Raw genomic sequence first — 22,007 nt, 5'->3', positions numbered from 1 at the left:
GGCCTCTCCCGTTGCGGAGCACAGGCTCTGGGCGCGCAGGCTCAGCGGCCATGGCTCATGGGCCCAGCTGCTCCGCGGCATGTGGGATCTTCCCAGACCGGGGCACGAACCCGTGTCCCCTGCATCGGCAGGCGGACTCTCAACCACTGCGCCACCAGGGAAGCCCGATTATAAACATTTTTATTCCTTTAGAGATTTAAATTCCCTTGGAAACTTTCTTCTATTTTTAATTTTATTATTGTTGAGATTGAGTACAGTTTATGTGTTCATCTACCTTAGATCAAATGAGAGATTTAAAATAACTATTATGTAAAACCACTATTAATCTAGAAGGGTTTTTTTTATTCTTAAATTAATTTTGCTGTTCGGTTGTTGACATTATTTTCTCCCCTCATTTCAGGTCAGTTTGAAATCGAAAAAAGTTGTGAGTTACTTTTTCAGATGGCAGAGTCTGTTGATTATGATTATGATGTCCAAGATACCACTCTAGATGGCTTGCTAATACTGCCGTGTTATGGATCTATGACAACAGGTAATTCCTCGCTAGAACAGAAAATTTGATTTTTAAAGCTTTTCATTGAGTAATAACGTATACAGAACAGTGTGCAGATCTTAGGTGTTTAGGTCAGTGAATTTCACAAAGTGAACTCACGTTTGTAACCAACACCCAGATCAAGAAACAGAGCATTAGGAGAACCAGTCAGCATCCCTTTGAGAGAAGTGATTTTTTTTCTTGAAACCTTTTCACATTCACTTTTTCAAGACCTTGGACATCTATTCTATCCCCCTTACTATTGTTAAGAGTGGCCTATGTCTTCTCCCAGCAGAACAAAAATATTGTTGGTAATTTTTTGAAATTAAGGCTATAATTCCTTGATAGTAGTACCATAAGTCAAATCTGATTTGCCACTGCCACGGAATTTCTAGAAATTTTATATATCCAGATATATCTGAAACAAACCAGTGGATTGTTTTCTTTTTATGTAGCTACACACATTAGTCTACTTTCCAAGTACGATGTTCTTTTTTAAGTTCAAAGAGCAAATGCAAACTCTTATCATTCTATTTGTTCATAATAAATGTTGTTGAATGAGGTTTAGAATTTGTTTTATAAAACTATTTTATTATGGAATTTGACTTGTAAAAGCAAAGGGAAGTTAACCTGCAGCCTCCTATTTGAAGTTTGATTGGGATTAGCATTTAATGTAATGCAAAAAGCATTTAAATGTCTTTATATTTTACGTGTAGTTTTGTTTTTGTTGAGTAGGTGGTTCTTATCCTTATATTACGAAAAAAGTTCAGGAATATATGTGTTGGTAAATAACCATAGACCATGTGCTATTTTGGAAATCCCTTTTGTGATGATATTGGGCCCTTGCTCTCAACATTGAGATCTATTTTAGATTTTTACATCTTCAAGGGAATTTGTAGGGTCATTATTAGATATTTAATGTTCTCATTGTTTTTTTTGAGATTTTATCTACTAACTTTTATAATTTACTTTATATCTGATAAGATAATTCAAAACCTGTTGCAGTTGCTTTATTAACTATTAACAATATATATATATATTTCTTTTTCTATATAAAGTAAATAATTTCATTCTTTCCATCTTACTGCCATATTGAAAATAATGTTCTCTATCTGCCATTGCTTCTTGATTATCTTCCTGAAATTCAGTTTTTGTACTATTAAAGGTTGCTAGTGACCTCCTATTCCTCAAATACCATGGCTTTTTTCTATTTGTATTTTGATTTTGTGTTAATATAAGTCTCCTTAAATGCTGTTGTTTAGGATAATTATTTTGGTTCTCCTGACCACTATTTCTATAAGGCTGCTGTCTTCCCACCCTCCCTGGCCTTTGTTCCCTTCTGAATGTGACTGTTCCCTAAGGTTTCATCCTTAGCTTGCTGTTTTCTTAGAATTCTCTGTTTTGGAGAGCTTGGCTCCTGGGATTCACCTGTCACTTTGTGATGACTCCTGAAAGCTGTCTCAAGTTCAGTCTCCTGCACTCTAGACCTGCTGGGTCTCACAGGGCTTTCTGGTCTGTGCATCCTAGATCATACAGTCCAAACAAGTGGCAACTCCTACAGGTTTTCTTTTACCTTTATCTTGTCCAGATCATTCATTTTTCTTTTTTTTTTCCTCATTGTCATCATTAGAATTGGGATCCTCAGTTTGCTTTCCTGAGCTGTTAACATATCCTGCTAACTTGTTTTCCCTGATATAATTTACCATCCTACCTGCCGTGATAAACATAATCTTCCAAAAGCACAGCTCTGATTGTGTCAGTCTCCTGTTGGGTACCTTCAGCCATTTCCTATCGCCAACTGAATTATAATGCGAACTTAATAACTTGGTATTCATTATCCTTCCAGTATGACTTCAACCAGCTTTCAGCCCTAATTCCCAGTGTATGTGATTTTCTTTGTTGGTGTATATGTGTAAATGGTAAAGATGCGGGATTGGGTGTGAGTAGAGCCATTATTAAAGGGTTTTGTTTGTTTATTTTAGTTTCCCTTCCGGTTCCAAGGACACTGTAAGGGTGAGCTACTGGTGATCCATTATGATCATAACAATATTTACTGTAGCAGTTTATAACAGTGCAAAGAGGCATTCGGATGGAGCTGATGAGGTACTAAGTAATGGGTGAGGTGGAGTTGGATGAAGTAGGGAGAGGGTGGCAGGTTCCTGGGATCTAAGGCTTTCTTTCTAAGCCTGGTAAATACAATATAGCACTTATTTTCTTTATTATTGCTACTTTGGGTTGTGGGGAGAGACACATAACATTATCATGTTATTTCCTTTATTTCCTATTAGCTTCAGGGACAGAAAACTTGCACTTGGGAGTGAGGAGAGGGAAGAAGAGTTTCCTGCTTATAGCCTGGAGTGAGGGGGTACAGATGGACCTAGGTTTAGTGAATAAGTAAAACTTATGAGGTGGATATTTTATATTTGCTCTTATTTCTGGGCTGGCCATGAGGGTGGCTGACTGTTTTAAAGGGACATCTTAAACTACCTCCCTACTTGACATCAAAAATTGTCATCTGTCCAATGTGAAGAGGTGCTGTGGTATCCCTTCTACTACCAGGGTCACATGACCCTGCTCCCTGGGCTGAACTCCCCCAAGCCCCACCCTTTGCAGTGTTCACTCAGGCTCAAAATGGAAGAGAGATTTTTTTTTTTTTTTTTTTTTAGTTTCTGCTTTATAACAAAGTGAATCAGTCATACATATACATCTGTTCCCACAACCCCTCCCTCATGCATCTCCCTCCCTCCCTCCCACCCTCCCCATCCCACCCCTCCAGGCGGTCACAAAGCACCGAGCTGATCTCCCTGTGCTCTGCGGCTGCTTCCCACTATCTAGGAAGAGAGATTTTTGATTCCTTTTCTACCCACAACATTTTTGTGACTCTGTGTTTGCTCTTTCCTGAACTTGTACTCCTCCTTTCCCTTTTATTCTCCCCTTTCACTGGTTGAAATACGCTATTTTGTTTCACAAGTGCAACCAACTCCATAAAAACCTTTCCTGATTTCCCTCCTCACAGCTGGTTTTTATCTCTTCTTCATTTGAACCTCATTGTGCTTTACTGTATCTCTTGTGGCACTTAACACATTTATCTTGTGTTACGATTGTCTCACCCCCTCTATGAGATTTTGAACTTCCTGAGGACAAGCACTAAACATTGAAAAAGTCCTGACTAAGTATTTGTTAAATTGAGTTCCAGATTTTTTACTTTCTGCTGGATTCTATTAATGTCTTACACCAAACACTATGTCTGAACCTTCTTCTTGTTTCTTTCAAACCTTTTCCCTCTTCTGACTTCCCCCTTTTTGTTTAGGTCTTATACTCCTTCAGGTTGGTCATGCATTTAGGGAAAGCTGAACCCTCACAAAAATTTATGAACTGAAATATACCTGTTACTTCATAAGTGACAGTTATTTGCATGGAATTAGACACTTTTAGCACTGATGTAATTATCTAATTCAGTGCTTCTTAGCCTTTTGTGGAGGGTGGGGATCTCAGATTTTTATTTTTAAGTAATGAAAGCCTGGCTGTTTTTCTAGAAAAATGCACATATACCCATATATATATATTTGCATAATCAGATTTTTTTATTTTACAGATAGAGGCTAAGTGATGTTCCTGAGGTCACATGGTGAATCTACATTTGATAACTGGTTATTTATTCAGTAGTGGAGGATCTAACAGTACATGTATTTCCAGAATAGATGAAGAAAAGGAGAGGAGCTTTACCTTGGATTACAACATGTTAAAAGGGGAAAACCTACTCATTTAGATTATTGCATAAATCCAAAAATAGTTTTTTTCTTTCTTCTGCTTGCAAACCAAAGATATTACTTCAATATAGCAAGTACCAAGTGTCTAAGATAGTTTCCTTAAATGTTAAGATTAAAGATGTGGGGGAATAAGCCTAGTGAGTTTCACATAAAAACTTTTAGTCTATGTGGAGTCTCCCCAAATGGGAAAAATTTTCTTTTGTCTTAAAAAGAAATATATATTTTTTAAAAACAATAAAATCAGCAAAGAAAAATAAACTTACTCAGATGCCACCAACATGATTAAGTGATAATCACTATTAATATTTTGAGGCATATTGATTTGACCTTTTTATACATTTAGATATATTTTATTGTTTAGTGTTTTTTTAACAAAAATGAATTTATTTTACATATGCTCCTTCATTTTTCTTTTTTGCCCTTTGTAGAAATTTTAAAAGTATAGAAAAGTACAAAAAAAATCCATTTTCCACTATGCAGAACTAATAGTTGGTGTCTCTCTTTTAAGAAAAATTACTCAATTAAGGGAAAATAATACAGTTTCATTATAAAGAATTCAAGCAGTGTACAGTTTTACAAAGGTAAAAGTAAAGAAATCACCTCAAACTCCATCCAGAAATAACCATCTTTAACATTAGAAAATACATTATTCAGATCTGTGTGTGTGTGTGTGTGTGTATGTGTATGTGTGTACATATAGAAGGATAAGTAAGTAGATAGGTTGACAGAAATACTTTTTTTAAGAGTGAGATTATAGTATTAGCTGCTTTTTAAAATATTTAATTTTACTTGAATTTACTTGAAGGAATTGTTAACTTCCAGAATATCTTTCTTTACCACATGAGATAATATTTTATAAAGGAGTGCTTTAAAGTTTAAAAGGATGAAAAATATTAAGCTGAAGTTAATATCTTCTTTTTAGACTATATTTGATTGGAGATCTTATCTGTTGCCTGATTTGAAAGATGAGCACTTAAGTACTGATATTCTATATCCTCCCCTTCTGATTTTTGTTAGTTATTTTTACATTGTTCAGTTGTATTCAGTATTTACTATCAATCCTTTTACCATGGTTTTTCCATTCCTAAGTTACTTTCAGTTAATTTTAGATTGGCTAGATTTTAACTTTTTTTTTTTTAATAGAAGAGCTCTTGGGTGTTATTTTTTTTTTGTAGTTCTTTTGTTTAAGAATGTCTGGCTTTTGCCTTTATACTTGAGCTACATCTTGGCTGGGTTTTATGTTCTTGGGTCACACTTTCTTTTCCTTAGAACTTGGTAGACGTTGTCCAGTTGTCTTCTGGCATTGAATGTTGCTGCGGAGAAGTCTGAGGCCAACCTGATTTTTTTTCCCCTCCTTGTAAGTGATTTGCTTTTTCTGTCTGATTGCCTGAAAATTTCTATTTTTATCCTTAAAGTTCAATAGTTTTTAATTAGAATATTTTTTGGTGTTGAGTGTTTTATAGTAAAATTTTCCTGGAATTTTATGTGCTCTTTTTAAAAATCAACTTTATTGAGGTATAATTTACATACAATAAACTGTGCCCGCTTTAAGTATATAGTTCAGTGAGTTTTGACAATGTACATACCTGGGTAACTACCACCACAAACAAGATAAATTATTCTTAGTTGCTCTTTTGATCTGCAAATTCAATTCTTTATTTCAAGGAAATTCTCTTGGGTTATATCTTTGTATATAACTCTTGTCTATTTATTGGTTTCCTACTTCAGGGATACCAATTATTCTTATGTTGGATTGCATGTCTTCCATATTTTTTAGCTTCCTTCTAGTTACTTTATCTTTTCAACTGCATTTACTGATCATCTCAAGCCTTTTCTCTATGTCAGAAGTTTGATTTTCATCTGTATTAGTGAGAATTCTCAAGATATTTTTGACTTACCCAAAAATGACTTCGGGGGGTGGCGGTAGAGTTTGAGCTGAGCAGTGTTGTACCTCTTTTATTCTGTTCCAGAATCATCTTTTTTCCCCCTTTGATTGACAATTTCTGTTTATAGCTTTATGTTCCTTTTGTACACATATTCTCTCTCTCTCTCTCTCTCTCTCTCTCGCACACACACACACACACACACACACACACACACACACTTTCTCTCTCTCTCAAACACGTTTCTGCTTTGGGATCAATTTGGAACAAGAAATTCTATGAGGACGTTTCAGTTGGCCTTAACATATAATATGTCACATACATGTATTATCTTAGTAACATTACTCCATTAAGAGCATTAAGTGGTCTCTCCTCAGTATCCTTATTTCTTGGTAGATTTTGGAACATCTTTCTACCTCTTTGCCAATCCCCCCCCCACTGTTAATTTATACTCTAGTACCTTATTAGGTGAATTATTAGGAGAATTGCTACATCTTAATGAAAATATTCAGTTTCCCTTTTTCTTTGTGGAAAGTGAGAATGTGCTTTAGGATATATGTATTTAACTTTTCCCCAAACCTTTATAAACAAACATAAAATTGGCATGTGTTTATATTTGTGGAATATGGTGAAAGTATGTGGGTAAAATGTAAATGTGAAACAAACGTGAGTCTTGTCAAAACAGCAGTTTCAGGACTTTTTTTTTTTGTGGTACGCGGGCCTCTCACTGTCGTGGCCTCTCCCATTGTGGAGCACAGGCTCTGGGCGCACAGGCTCAGTGGCCATGGCTCACGGGCGCAGCCGCTCCATGGCATGTGGGATCTTCCTGGACCGGGGCACGAACCCGTGTCCCCTGCATCAGCAGGCGGACTCTCAACCACTGCACCAACAGGGAAGCCCCAGGACTTTTTTTTTTTTTTTTTTTTTTTTTTTTTTGTGGTACGCGGGCTTCTCACTGCTGTGGCCTCTCCCGTTGCGGAGCACAGGCTCCGGACGCGCAGGCTCAGCGGCCATGGCGCACGGACCCAGCCGCTCCGCGGCATGCGGGATCCTCCCAAACCGGGGCACGAACCCGTGTCCCCTGCATCGGCAGGCGGACTCTCAACCACTGCGCCACCAGGGAGCCCAGGACTTTTTAATTGACTGTAGTGAACAAAATGATAAACTGAAATTTTGCTTGAACTGAAGACTAAAATTAGGTACTTTTAGACATGGGTTAATTGAAAAACAGAGTTACTCATAAATATGCTCAGGCTGGACATTTCTAATTTATGTAAAATTTTAGGGTAATGTGGAATTTCAAAGGTAGAAGGATCTCAATTTATTATTTATATCATGCATTTTTATTTTTATTTTTTTTTTTTTTTTTTTTTTTTTTTTGCGGTATGTGGGCCTCTCACTGTTGTGGCCTCTCCCGTCGCGGAGCACAGGCTCCGGACACGCAGGCCCAATGGCCATGGCTCACGGGCCAAGCCGCTCCGCGGCATGCGGGATCCTCCCAGACCGGGGCACGAACCCGCGTCCCCTGCATCGGCAGGCGGACTCTCAACCACTGCGCCACCAGGGAAGCCCTATCATGCATTTTTAAATTGATCAATTCATTGAACTTTACTGAGCACTTTCTATGGTCCAGCCATTGTAAGTACTGGGCATATGTACCTACAATGACAATGTACATACCTGTGTAACTACCACCACAAACAATAAAAGAAAGTCCTTATTCTTACAGAGCTACATTGTAGTAGAATAGACAATAAATAATAAATAAATGTGTAAACATATAACTTGAACTGCAAAATAGTATATGAATCCTTTGAACCGTCTGAGCTACCTAAATCTAAGAAACACCTAAAAAATAATTTTTATCACTTATGTGTAAGCTGCCTTTCTAGCATTTTTTTACTTGTGAAATAATTTCAGAATGGTTTTTAGAAAAATAGCAGCAATACTTGACTTGGTTTTAAACTTGCCTGTCTATATGTAAATCCTGGGCAAGCTGCTTGACCTCTATGGGCTTTAGTGTTCTCATCTATAAAATGAGATAGTTGGCCTAGTAACATAATTTAAAAACTGTGATTGTCTGTGCCACTCCTTTTCCCTTTCATAATAGTTCAACTTTGGTCTGTTTTATATATTGCGGATACATGGATCTTTTTAAGATTTTCTTTGGAAGCAGGTTTTGTACTTTATTTAAAAACAGGTTTGGTTAAGATTTTCTTGGCTGCTGAAAAGAAAACAACTTGAGGTTGTTCAGGTAGAAAGAGTGAATTTTCTGAACAAATTTCCAAATATCTTGTGGAAATTGCAGCCAGGCATTTAAAATTTTTCTCTTTTTAAAGGACGTATATGTACTTACTGTTCTAACATATAACATAAAATAGTAAACACATATAAAGAGTTTAAAAGGATGTTATGAGAAATATAAATAGACATGCAAATGATTTCTTTTCATACCCCAATCGATTGACTTATGTACTCCCTGGAATTATTACCCCTCATTTTTGGATGTCATTGAAATAGACGATCTACCCAAATCCCTTGCTTGACCTCTCTAGCTTAAGTGATCTTTTCCTTCATCCCACCATGGCCACCCCTTCAAAAATTTAACGTTGTAGACTTTGTCATTATCTTCATTTCTGATCTCAGTTTTAAACCTCTTTCTGATGATTACTTCCTGTCTCTGCCAGCTCACTCTTCTGTTCCTAATTCAACAGTTTTCAGATTGCATTGAGATCTGTCTTATCACTTATCTCCTTTTGCCTATGCTGTAATCATTTCCTTGCAAACACTAACTCTCTTGTCCTGTTCTCTGCTTAACCTGGCAGGAGGGCAAGTCGGGTCAAACCCACCTTTCTGCTTATTTTACACTCAGGCCTGAGAATTGCCAGCAACCCAGAAATACTCACTTGTGAACTCTCATGGATGATTCATTTTTTATTCTCTTTAGACTAGCTTTCCTCCATATACACTGGTCCCTTCCCTATGGTTCACAAGTTAATTCTTTCTCTTTGCAAGAAACTGGCTTAATCAAATTGAGCATCTCTTGGACCTTATTCCAAATTCACAGGAGGATGAGACTGGCCCGGTTGAAGGGAGATGTTTATCCTCGGTGCCCCAAACTATGGCCAGAGGAGCAAGGTACCATATGTAAGCATCGCTGCTGAGGCCCACCCTTCAGAATGTGTGGATAGTGGAAGTAAGGGTGGTGTTACTTGTTTAGAGATGGAGTGATGAATTGGCCAGACACCTCAAAAAGTAAAAAACCGCCTTAGCTAATCAGTCTTTAAAGCACAGAGAGGTTCTTAATCTGTTGTCCGTGGATAGACTTCAGAGTCCTGAACACCCTGTTATTGTTTGAAAATTTTTTTGTGTATGTACATATGTGACTTTTAATGGAGACAAGGCCCACAGTTTTTAAATAGTCTCTAAGGGAGCTATGACCTATATAAAGGACTCTGCTATAGGGTTTATTTTAGCAATAATCATCTGTGATTCCATGGATCTAGAGATCTTAATAGTGAAAGATGAGGAAAAATAGTTTTTGCTATTATATTTTGAATTCAAGATAATTAAAGAGGTGAAGAAAACAACTTTTAATGAAAAGGAATGAGTTTTTCAAAACTTGAGTTTGACAAATGCATGTTGTAAATTAGTATTTTGTCTTTACATATATTTTAGATCAACAGAGAAGAATATTTTTGCCACCTCCACCTGGAATTAGAAAATGCGTCATATCCACCAATATTTCTGCAACATCTTTGACAATAGATGGAATCAGGTATAACTTTAAAATTCCTTTTAAAGCTGAGGAAGCCACTTAGCTAGTCATAAAGCATTAAGTTTGTGTCTCTGTGCCCTCCACTAATTCCCTTCTCACTTTTTTAACTTGTAATCACCTATCATTTTTTGTAATTATTGATTGCTCTGAATAGGAAATGGAGGAGGAGGTACACATAGTATTTCTGTTCACACCTTTTTTTTTTTTTTTGTGGTACGCGGGCCTCTTACTGTTGTGGCCTCTCCCGTTGCGGAGCACAGGCTCCAGACGCGCAGGCTCAGTGGCCATGGCTCACGGGCCCAGCCGCTCTGCGGCATGTGGGATCTTCCCAGACCGGGGCACGAACCCGTGTACCCTGCATCAGCAGGCGGACTCTCAACCACTGCGCCACCAGGGAAGCCTGTTCACACTTTTTGAATCCTGGTACTTGGTAACATGTAGCTTTCTCTTCCCAAATTTAAGATTATGTGTGATGTTTCATGGGTTTCTGGGAAGCCAAACTTGTTTTTTCTATATTACATTACCAGCAGGTACCTAAGATGATCTGATATTCCCTTCTTACCTGTCAGCTCCACTTCACATAGTAAGCTTTGTATATCCAAGTGTTTATCTGGAGGTACTGTTGCTTGCTTTTCACCCTTTTGTGAAGTTTATTTTTCAATGTAATCAGTGATGCCATCAAATTTTGGAGTAAATTTTGTAGAGAAACACTTACCAGTCTACGTCTAGACTGATAACTAATGTGAAGTTCTTTCAGACTGTTGAACCACATTCCTTCTGGATATTTATCTTTTACCCAATATATTTTATGTCCTTAACTAAGTCTGTCTCTGCCACAGGAAGGCTGGACCTGACCCAGAGATCCTATATGTTTCTTTTGGGTAAAATGATCATCCAGATCTAAGAGGAAGTTTAATTTCCTCTGCTTTTCTCTTTACTTTAAAAATAATGGTTTCAATAAGGGCTTAGGCAAGCAACTCTCTTTTTTTTTTTTTTTTTTTTTGCGGTATGCGGGCCTCTCACTCCTGTGGCCTCTCCCGTTGCGGAGCACAGGGTCCGAACGCGCAGGCTCAGAAGCCATGGCTCACGGGCCCAGCTGCTCCGCGGCACACGGGATCCTCCCGGACCGGGGCACGAACCCGCGTCCCCTGCATTGGCAGGCTGACCCTCAACCACTGCGCCACCAGGGAAGCCCCAAGCAGCTCTCTTGAGTAAATTAAGCTCTGCCATTTTCTGTTTCCAGCAAAGGCAGAAGTCATTAAATAGCGTGTTTCAGAACGTTCCCTAAGTGAATGATAGACTTAATACTGTTCCTAACTTAGTTTTTTACCTGACTTATTCTCCGTTAAGTTGGCTTAAAGTGGTGTAGTTAAAGGCTAACTGGAATTAGATTCTGAACCTGTTAGAATGGTTTAGAGCTGATTTTCAAGTTTGTTTTTTTTAATGGGAGAACATAAAATTAACATTGAAAAGTGAATAATTAAGTACTATTTATTACATACATAATGTTGTGCAACCACCACCTTTATCTAGTTCTAAAACATTTCATCACCCCCAAATAGACACTTGTACACTTTAAGGGGTTGCTCCCCATTTGCGCCTCCACCCCAGCCCCTGGCAACCACCCCTTTCTGTTTCTATGGATATCTCATATAAATGGAATCATACAATATGTTACCTTTTGTGCCTTGTTTCTTCCACTCAGCATGTTTTTGAGGTTCATCCATGTTGTAGCATGTATCAGTACTTCATTCCTTTCTATGGCTGAATAATATTCTGTTGTATGTGTATACCATAATTTGTTCATCCTTTCGTCCCTTAATGATTAATGGACATTTAGGCTGTTTCTACCTTTTGGCTCTTATAGTCCTCTTACAGTGCTACTATGAACATATGTCTACAAGTATTTGTTGAGTACTTGTTTTCAGTTCTTTTGGGTGTATGCCTAGGAATGGAACTTCTGGGTCATACGGTAATTCTATGTTTAATGTTTTGAGGACCCTCCAAACCATTTTCCACATTGGCTGAACCATTTTACATTTCCAGTAGCAGTGTATGGGGTTTCCAATTTCTTGACTTTCAAGTTTTACACTTAACTTAAAAGTTGTTGCATAGTTGTTAGTTTGGTAGAAAAGGAGTACCCAAAGTGGTTAAAAATTAACAAGTCTTTCCTTATTTTCTAGAAACTTACCTTTTTTTCATTATACTTAGATATGTGGTCGACGGTGGCTTTGTGAAGCAGTTAAATCACAATCCCAGATTAGGATTGGACATCCTAGAAGTGGTTCCAATTTCAAAGTAAGTCTCTGTGTTAAGCCTTTTTGTTCAAAGAACAGTTGATTAGATAATTTCTGATTGGTTTGGGGAAGGAAGTGAATTACTTAGAAAAATCACAGAACATTTTGGGGACTTTGTTTTTTTTTTGTTTTTTTTCCTTCTAAAGGAGTGAGGCCTTACAGCGAAGTGGCCGAGCTGGCAGGACTTCCTCAGGAAAATGCTTTCGCATCTATAGTAAAGATTTTTGGAACCAGTGTATGCCTGACCATGTGATCCCTGAGATTAAGAGAACTAGTTTGACATCTGTAGTTCTGACCTTAAAGTGCCTTGCCATACACGATGTAATAAGGTATGTAGACAACTTGAAAAAAAGAAAAATCTGTTAGGGAGTCAGGTTATTCCTCAGAAATTTTTTTGAAGTATTTGACTCGTATGTCCCTATATTTCAAGGTTCCACTAAACCCAAATAAAGGGCTTCTTTGCATTGCTTTACTGGGATTTGATCCCTTACTCGTATTTTAACCTTGGCTTAATCGAGTTTTCATGCTGATGTTTATTTGGATAATTTAATGACCACTGTTTATCTGTAATGAAAGGTGTACAATGACCCTAATGCCACTCAGAAAGTGTTGCTGAGTTGTTTTTTTTTTTTTTTGGTAGCATCTTTTGTATGGCCAGCATGGTACCAAGTACGATGAGAGACAGAATAATACTCTTTAGTAGGTTTTTGCTTTCACTAAGCTTAAATTATAATGGGGAAACGAAATTCGACATGAAGCAAAAAATAGAACAACTGTTAAATTAGTTAAATGTTAAAGAATATAATTAGTATAGGACAGAATATTGTAGGGCTTGAAATTTCATATTATGAAATTTATGGTAGAAGAAATAATGAAAGAAAGTATTATCTTGGTTTTAATTTTGGTCTTAATTGGAAATGTTAAAAAGTGTGAGGAACCTTGGGAGAAGGTGACCATGCATTCTTTAAATGCATAATAAAAAAGGAAGTAATTACTAGGTGCATCCAAATATGTATTGTATACTCTTAGAAAGCCATCTAAGATTTTTTTTATCATTATCATAAGACTAGAAGTTTTCTTCTTCTTTTTTTAATATTTATTTATTTTGGCTGCGCCGGGTCTTTGTTGCGGCATGTTTAGTTGCGGCACGCGGGATATTTTTTTAGTTGCAGCATGTGGGATTCTTAGTTGCGGCATGTGGACTCTTAGTTGCAGCATGCATGCAGGAACTAGTTCCCCAACCAGGAATTGAACCCAGGCCTCCTGCATTGGGAGTGTGGCATCTTACCTACTGGACCACCAGGGAAGTCCCGAGACTAGAGATTTTCTAGATGAGAATATAAATCCTAGAAAGAGGAAAGCAAATATGTAAAATTCTAACTGATATCATAAATGATACTAATGAGAAAGAAAAGCCATTTAAAGAAATCTAAATGGCCAAACAGATGAACCCATATTTAAAAATAATATTTATAAAGGCTAACAGAGCAGCATATAATCAAGAATAAATATATATTAGGAAAATAGGAACAATAATTACTCAATATCATCTGCACTGAGTTATTTTTTCATCTTAAGTTTTAAGACTTAGAATGTAATGAAAGTTCTTAAAATGCTAGAGACCAGAAAAAAAAAAAAAAGACGTCTCTCCCCTACCCCCGCTTTTTTTCTCCCAGTTTTATTGAGATATAATTGATATACAGCACTGTATAAGTTTAAGGAGTACAGCATAATGACTTATATACATCATGAAATGATTACCCCAGTAAGTGTAGTGAACATCATCTCATACAGATAAAATATTAAAGAAATAGAAAAAAATTTTTTTCCTCATGATGAGAATTCTTAAGATTTACTCTCATAACAGCTTTCGTATATAACATACAGCAGTGATAATTATATTTATCATGTTGTGTCTCCCTGCTCTTTTTAAGAGTGTGCAGAATATGGGCAGGTACAACCAGAATTTGGGATAGGTGGTATAGTATTCGTAGGTGACAGAGAGAAAATGGAACTTTTCAGTTATTATTTTGCCTCCCCTTTCTCCTCCGTTAGGAATGATTTTAAAACTGAAAAGATAAGAACAAGTCTAGATAAGAAGGAATTAATGACCAATATCAATTAGGAAATAATGAGAGAAAACCTAATGACCATAAATGAGTTTGTATTGTGGCTTTAGACGTTATTTCCATGGTACCAGAAGGACTTGCAGATATAATGTCAGAGTTATCGTGGGTCGTCTCTGAGAAATTATGCAGAACAGGTTACCAGAAAATTGTGAGAAACTCAAAAATCAGTTTTCCATTTAAGAAAAGGGCAGGTTATAGAAACAACTGCCCAGTAAGCTTGACATTGATTCTTAGCAAATTCTAGCATAGTTTATTGGAAAATGGTTTAAGAGAATATAATATATATTTTTTAATATTTATTTATTTATTTGGCTGTGTTGGGTCTTCATTGCAGCATGTGGGATATTTCCTTGCAGTGTGCGGGCTTCTCTCTAGTCCTGGAGCGGGCTCTAGAGCGTGTGAGCTCTGTAGTTCGCAGCACGTGGGCTCTAGTTGAGGTGCGCGAGCTCAGTAGTTGTGGTGCACAGGCTTAGTTGCCCCGCGGCATGTGGGATCTTAGTTCCCCGAGCAGGGATCAAACCTGTGTCCCTTGCATTGGAAGGCAGATTCTCTACCACTGGACCACCAAGGAAGTCCCTAAGAGAATACAATGTTGATTTGTAATCATCAGTGTGAATCAAAATGGTTCACAAAGAATATGTTATCATAAACCATTTTCTTTTCGGTTTGAAGGCAGGACCATCCACTTAATGGATGCACCACAAGGATTTATTGATTGATAACCTAATGTGTCTTGTTTTCAACACAATATTTAACAAGATTACATTGATGTATTTTTGAATAAGATGTGACAGTACTGCTGAATTAGGGTATGTTTGCCAAATAGCCGAATCCAGAAAGCACTGATTAATTGCTCACTAAGCCTTGATGAAGGTTTTACTGGTAGTATGCTGAATTTCACTCTTTCCTGATAAGCAGTTTTAATGAAAAGATTAAATAAAGATATTGAAGTCATGATTACCAGATTTTGGGAAAATATCTTCATTTCTAATGGGTAGATGATTAAAACCAAGATTTAGAATGGTCTCAGTAGGCCAGAACCTTGGGCAAAAATCAACAAGGTAAAAGTCTGAAGGGGTACATCTTAAATCTTAAGTTTTGGTTGCACATTAAAGAAATTCAGTGCAGAAAAGATCTGAAATTATCAGATCACCACAAACTTAATATGAGCTTGCAGTTATTATTCTGTTTAAAGAACAATTTAAAAAGTTCCACTAGCATAAACTTTGGTTATATTAATAAACCACAGTGTCCAGGTGATTGGGAATTATAGCATTCCTGTTCTGTGTTGGTACTGTACATTTGGAGTTCAGTTTTGCATGTCATCGAGTTTTATTAGGAGTTTGACGAACTAGATTGTTTCTAAAAAATGCTAAATATGTTTGGTGGGTCTCTTAGAAACCAAATAATACAAGGAGAGTTTGACAGAATTGGTAATTGGTATAATCAAGGGAGAGAAATAATTGTAGTTTTTACAAATCTAAAATGACTCTTATCTAGAAGAGGAAGCTGACTAGTCTGGTATTGCTCTAGGATAGGGGTCGCAAAATATGGTCTAGGCTCACTGACTGTTTTTGTAAATAAAATTTTATTGGAACACAGCCATGCCCATTCATTAATGTATGGCTGCTTTTGCTTCAGCAGCAGAGTTGAGTAATTGTGACAGCGACCATATGGCCTGTAAAACCTAAAATATTTACTATCTGGCCTTCTTTAGAAAGTGCTTGCCAACTCTTGCTCTAGCAGATACCAGGACTTGTTGGTACAAGTTGTAGGAAAGCTGACGGTAGAACAGTCTACCAGATTTTTGTTTATTTGTTTTTAAATAGAGTGTCAATCCTTGAATGGACTTTCGTGTAAGGTATTAGACCTTTTGTCCTCTGTTGGACCTTTTTCAAGGTGAGAAATTGGAGTGGATGATTTAGCATCTCAAAACTAATGGTGGAAAAAAAAAATCCAGTGCAGAATAATATTAAGTGATTATTGTTCCTGGGGTGGGGGGATATATATTCACACTTGGTTTTATGCCACTCTGCTGTCCTTTGTGAATATTATTTTTTTCCATATTTAAAGAAATATTTATTTTCAAGTGTGAAATAGATCCATGTTCTAGAGGCATCTCAATAGTCATACTGTCCTTTGTGAATATTGTTAATTGTCTTATGTTTATAAATGATATTGTGGTATGTAAGAGAATGTCCTTATTTTCAGGGGGTGCACTCTGAAATATTTTGGGGGTAAATTGGCATTATATTTGCAACCTGTTTGCAGGTAGTTCAGGAGAAAATAAGTACATACACATCCATACATACAATAAAGCAAACTGGTTAAATTAAGATATTTATCATTTCATTAAAAAACCATTTTGAAGTACTATTAAATAATTTGTAATTTTTAGCCACTTTCAGTTAATTTTCCTTCACTGTTTTATAAAATTGTAATAAAAATTACAGACTACAGAACAGAGTAGAGTTGATGTTGGCTATGAAGAATGGGGAAAGGTTAAGATAAGTAGAGAGGAATGGTGAGAGTGTTCCAGCTAAGGGGGAATCAAAAAGAAGGGCTTCTTGAATTAAATGGAAGAGTGTGATTCAGAAAAAAATTTCCTCCTTTGCTGAATGCTGATCACGGTCATAGAATGCTTGGAAAAAAAAAAAAAGACAGAGAAAAGAAAGACTTGAAAAACAGAAGTAAAACCTTTTAAAGGAATTTTCAAATCTGTATAAAATCTTGCCATGTTCAAGGAATGGTATCTCATTTTATGTCTCATTTAAACACACAGGTTTCCCTATTTGGATCCACCTAATGAGAGACTTATCTTGGAAGCTCTTAAACAACTCTACCAGTGTGATGCTATTGACAGGTAAAAAAACAAACAAAAAACAAAAACAAAACCGACCACAGTAGATGTTAATCTCTTTTTAGAATAGGGTTCTTTTTTGTGTGTGTGTGTGTGGTACGTGGGCCTCTCACTGTTGTGGCCTCTCCCATTGTGGAGCACAGGCTCCGGACGCGCAGGCTCAGTGGCCATGGCTCATGAGCCTAGCCGCTCCACGGCATGTGGGATCTTCCTGGACCGGGGCACGAACCCGTGTCCCCTGCATCGGCAGGCGGACTCTCAACCACTGCGCCACCAGGGAAGCCCTGGGTTCTTTTTTTTTAATTATTTATTTTTTATTTATTTATGTTTGGCTGCATTGGGTCTTTGTTGCTGCACACAGGCTTTCTCTAGTTGTGGCGAGGGGGGGCTATTGTGCACGGACCCCTCATTGCGGTGGCTTCTCCTGTTGCAGAGCACGGGCTCTAGGCACGTGGGCTTCATTAGTTGTGGCACACGGGCTCAGTAATTGTGGCACACGGGCTCAGTAGTTGTGGCTCGTGGGCTCTAGAGTGAAGGCTCAGTAGTTGTGGCACACAGGCTCAGTAGTTGTGGCTCGTGGGCTCTAGAGTGAAGGCTCAGTAATTGTGGCACACGGGCTCAGTAGTTGTGGCTCGTGGGCTCCAGAGTGAAGGCTCAGTAATTGTGGCACACGAGCTCAGTAGTTGTGGCTCGTGGGCTCTAGAGTGAAGGCTCAGTAGTTGTGGCTCGTGGGCTCTAGAGTGAAGGCTCAGTAGTTGTGGCACACAGGCTCAGTAGTTGTGGCTCGTGGGCTCTAGAGCACAGGCTCAGTAATTGTGGCACACGGGCTCAGTAGTTGTGGCTCGTGGGCTCTAGAGTGAAGGCTCAGTAGTTGTGGCACACGGGCTCAGTAGTTGTGGCTCGTGGGCTCTAGAGCGCAGGCTCAGTAGTTGTGGCACACAGGCTCAGCTGCTCTGCGGCACGTGGGATCCTCCCAGACCAGGGCTTGAACCCGTGTCCCCTGCACTGGCAGGTGGATTCCCAACCACTGCGCCACCAGGGGAGCCCTAAAATAGGGTTCTTAATACTTTCCTTTATCATTAGTAAGTGATTTGTTTGAATTGAATGGATTGTTTTCCCTGAAATTAAAATTTGTCCTCAGTCTTTCTTCACCACAATTCTGAAATTGTACCATAAAACTGTTTTTGTTTAGTGTTGGTATTATTTAACAAGTAATTTCTTTCTTTCTTTTTTTTTTTTGTACCTTTTGACTGCTTTCATCCAATTCCCCCTCCCTTCTCACCCACTTCTGGTAACTGCCAATCTGATCTCTTTTTCTATAAGTTTGTATGTTTGTTTGCTTTTGAAGTATAATTGACCTACAACACTATGTGTTTCCCTAACAAGTAATTTCTGAGTACCACTTCAGTGCCAGGCATTATGCTGGGTACATCAAAATGATGAGACCCAGAGTCCTTGTTCTCATGATTGTGTGATGGGAAAAGATTTGGTAATTATCATCGTCTCATTTCTTTAAGGACATTTTCCATGCTTCTGTAGCATTGTGTGTCTTTTATTATACTACTTTATTCTGCCTCATTGTTTAGTTTTTTGGATATATAGGCCCTTGAGAGCAAGGAATTTATCATCTTTATATTTCTCTTATCAATGAACACAGTGTATCATATTTCTTATCTTGAATTGAATTTCTGGAGGTAATTTAAGGTAATCTAAATTGTATCTGACTTATTCTGAATGATAAACATTTCATTTGTACTCTGCCAAGGTAGAAAGACTTAAAAACGTTTTCTTTCCATTAAGGAGTGGCCATGTGACCAGATTGGGTTTGTCTATGGTAGAATTTCCTCTCCCTCCACACCTGACATGTGCAGTAATAAAGGCTGCTTCTCTGGACTGTGAAGACCTATTACTTCCAATAGCAGCAATGTTGTCTGTGGAAAATGTCTTCATTAGACCTGGTAAGAACTTTATTGATGAATTTTCTTTTCTAATTAATAGATTTTATTTTTTAGAGCAGTTTTAGCTTTCTAGAAAAGTTGAGGGAAAGTACAAACACAGAGTTTTCCCTATTATTAACATCTTTCATTAGTGTGGTACCTTCATTACAATTAATGAGCCAATATTGATACATTATTATGAACTAAGGGATCACTGTTTGTATTGTAAATTCTGTGGGTTTTGACAAATCTCTAATGACACATACTCACCATCAGAATATTGTGCAGAATAGTTTCACTGCCCTAAACATTTCCCATGTTCCACTTAGTCATTCCTACATCCCTTCCCCCAAACCCTTAGCAACCACTGATCTTTTTACTGTCTTCATAGTTGTGCCTTTTCCAGAATGCCGTATAATTGGAATCATACAATATGTAGCCTTTTCAGATTGACTTCCTTAACTTAGCAATGTGCTTTTACAGTTCCTCCATGTCCTTTTTTTTTTTTTTTGGAGTATGGTTGCTTTACAATGTTGTGTTAGCATCCACTGCACAACAAAATGAATCAGCCATACACATACAGATATCCCCTCCATTTTGGACTTCCCTCCCATTTAGGTTACCACAGTGCATTAGGTAGAGTTCCCTGTGCTATATAGTATGTTCCCATCAGTTGTCTATTTTATTCATAGTATTGAAAATGTATGTGTCAATCCCAGTCTCACAATTCCTCCCACCCCACCCCTTTCCCCTTTGGTATCCATACATTTGTTCTCTACATCTGTCTCTATTTCTGCTTTGCAAATAAGATCATCTATACCATTTTTCTAGATTCCACATATATGTGTTATTATATGATATTTGCTTTTCTCTCTCTGACTTACTTCACTCTGTATGACACTCTCTAGGTCCATCCACATCTCTACAAATGACCCAATTTCATTCCTTTTTATGGCTCAGTAATATCCCATTGTATTCATGTACCATCCTCCATGTCTTTCTGTGGCATGATAGCTCATTTCTTTTTATTGCTGAATAAAATTCCATTGTGTGCAATTTGTTTATCCATTCACATATTGAAGGACATCTTAGTTGCTTTCAAGTCTTGGCAGTTATGGATAAAGCTGCTCTAAACATTAGTGTGCAGGTTTTTGTGTGAACATCAATTGTCAACTCATTGCCAAACTGTATAATAAGAATATGTTTAGATTTGTGAGAAACTGCTGAACTGTCTTCCAAAGTGTCTGCACAATTTTGCATTCCCACCAGCAATGAGCCTGGATTCCTGTTGCTCCACATCCTCAACAGCTTTCGATGTTGACAGTGTTTTGGGTTTTGGCTGTTCTCATAGGTGTGTGGTGGTATTTCATTGTTGTTTTAATTTGCAGATCCCTGATAACATATGATGTTAACTGTCTTTTCATGTGCTCATTTGCCATTTGTGTATCTCCTTTGGTGAGATGTCTGTTCCAGCCTTTTTTAATCAGGTTATTTGTTTTCTTATTGTTGAGTTTTAAGAGTTCGTTGTATGTTTTGTATAACAGTTCTTTATCAGAAATGTCTTTTGCAAATATTTTTTCCCAGTCTGTGACTTGTTTTCTCATTCTCTTATTCTCTTGATGTCTTTCACAGAGCAAAAGTTTTTAATTTTAATGAAGGCTAGCTTATCAATTATTTCTTTGATGGGTCATGCCTTTGTGTTATATCTGAAAAGTCATCACCATACCCAAGTTCATCTAGATTTTCTCCTATGTCATCTTGTAGGAGTTGATGTCCTTTTGTTCCAGCCCCATTTATTCAGAAGACTCCTTTCTCCATTGTAATTCCTTTGCTCCTTTGTCAGAGTTAATTTGGCTGAATTTGTGTGGGTCTCTTTCTGGGCCTTGTATTCTGTTCCATTGATCTGTTTTCCTATTCTTCTGTCAATACCACACTGTCTTGATTATTGAAGCTTTATAATAACTCTTAAACCTGGATAGAACCATTTATCCAGCTTTTCTCTTTCCCTTCAATATTGTTTTGACTATTCTGAGTCTTTTCCCTTTCTATATAAACTTTAAAACCAGTTTGTTGATATCTACAAAATAACTTTCTGAGACTTTAATTGAGATTATATATTTTTTAATAAGATTTTAAAAATATTTATTTTATTTATTATTATTTATTTTTGGCTGCATTGGGCCTTTGTTGCTACGCACGGGCTTTCTCTAGTTGTGGCGAGTGGGGGCTACTCCTTGTTGCGGTGCGCGGGCTTCTCATTGCGGTGGCTTCTCTTGTTATGGAGCACGGGCTCTAGGCACGCGGGCTTCAGTAGTTTTGGCACGAGGGCTCAGAGTTGTGGCACACAGGCTTAGTTGTTCTGCGGCATGTGGGATCTTCCTGTGTCCCCTGCATTGGCAGGCGGATTCTTAACCACTGCGCCACCAGGGAAGCCCCTAATTGAGATTATATTGAATCTATAGATCAAATGGGAAAGAAGTGACATGTTGACAGTTATTGTCTTCCTGTCCATGTACAAGGAATATCTGTTTATTTAGATCTCCAGTAATTCACTGAACATTTTTTTGATTACCATATAAGTAGCCCTAGGAAACATGAAACTGAAGATAAACAATTTTTTTCATTTTGTTATTCTTTAACTTAGTTTTTTGAAATAGGGAGTATATAACGTTCCTGGCTGAAAGTTAATTTCCTTTCACTGGTAAAGGAAGATAGTATGGTGAACCTTTGCCCTGTTATAATACATTAGTAATATATTAACCTTTTTTTTTCTACAATCAAAAAAAAATGGTAGGTCAGCCCTTGTACACTTAGAGAATTG

At 37.5% G+C, this 22,007-nt stretch overlaps 1 protein-coding gene across 2 annotated transcripts in view; it reads left to right on the top strand.

Moving 5' to 3' along the window:
- Window positions 1–22,007, top strand: part of DHX40 (DEAH-box helicase 40) — a gene marked incomplete at its 5' end in the record, with an annotated part of 52,014 nt that overhangs the window by 5,760 nt on the left and 24,247 nt on the right. For both annotated transcript variants that reach the window (XM_079725878.1, XM_079725877.1), the window contains 6 exons: window positions 401–532; window positions 9,864–9,963; window positions 12,175–12,261; window positions 12,407–12,589; window positions 17,172–17,252; window positions 19,050–19,207. In XM_079725878.1, coding sequence (XP_079582004.1) covers window positions 401–532; window positions 9,864–9,963; window positions 12,175–12,261; window positions 12,407–12,589; window positions 17,172–17,252; window positions 19,050–19,207 — 741 coding nt within the window. The remainder of the gene's footprint in view (window positions 1–400; window positions 533–9,863; window positions 9,964–12,174; window positions 12,262–12,406; window positions 12,590–17,171; window positions 17,253–19,049; window positions 19,208–22,007) is intronic.

The sequence above is a fragment of the Hyperoodon ampullatus genome, assembly GCF_949752795.1.
Source record: "Hyperoodon ampullatus genome assembly, chromosome: 19".
NCBI classification, from domain to species: domain Eukaryota; kingdom Metazoa; phylum Chordata; class Mammalia; order Artiodactyla; family Ziphiidae; genus Hyperoodon; species Hyperoodon ampullatus.
Note: the sequence above shows the minus strand (reverse complement) of the source record. Positions and strands in the feature narration are given on the sequence as shown.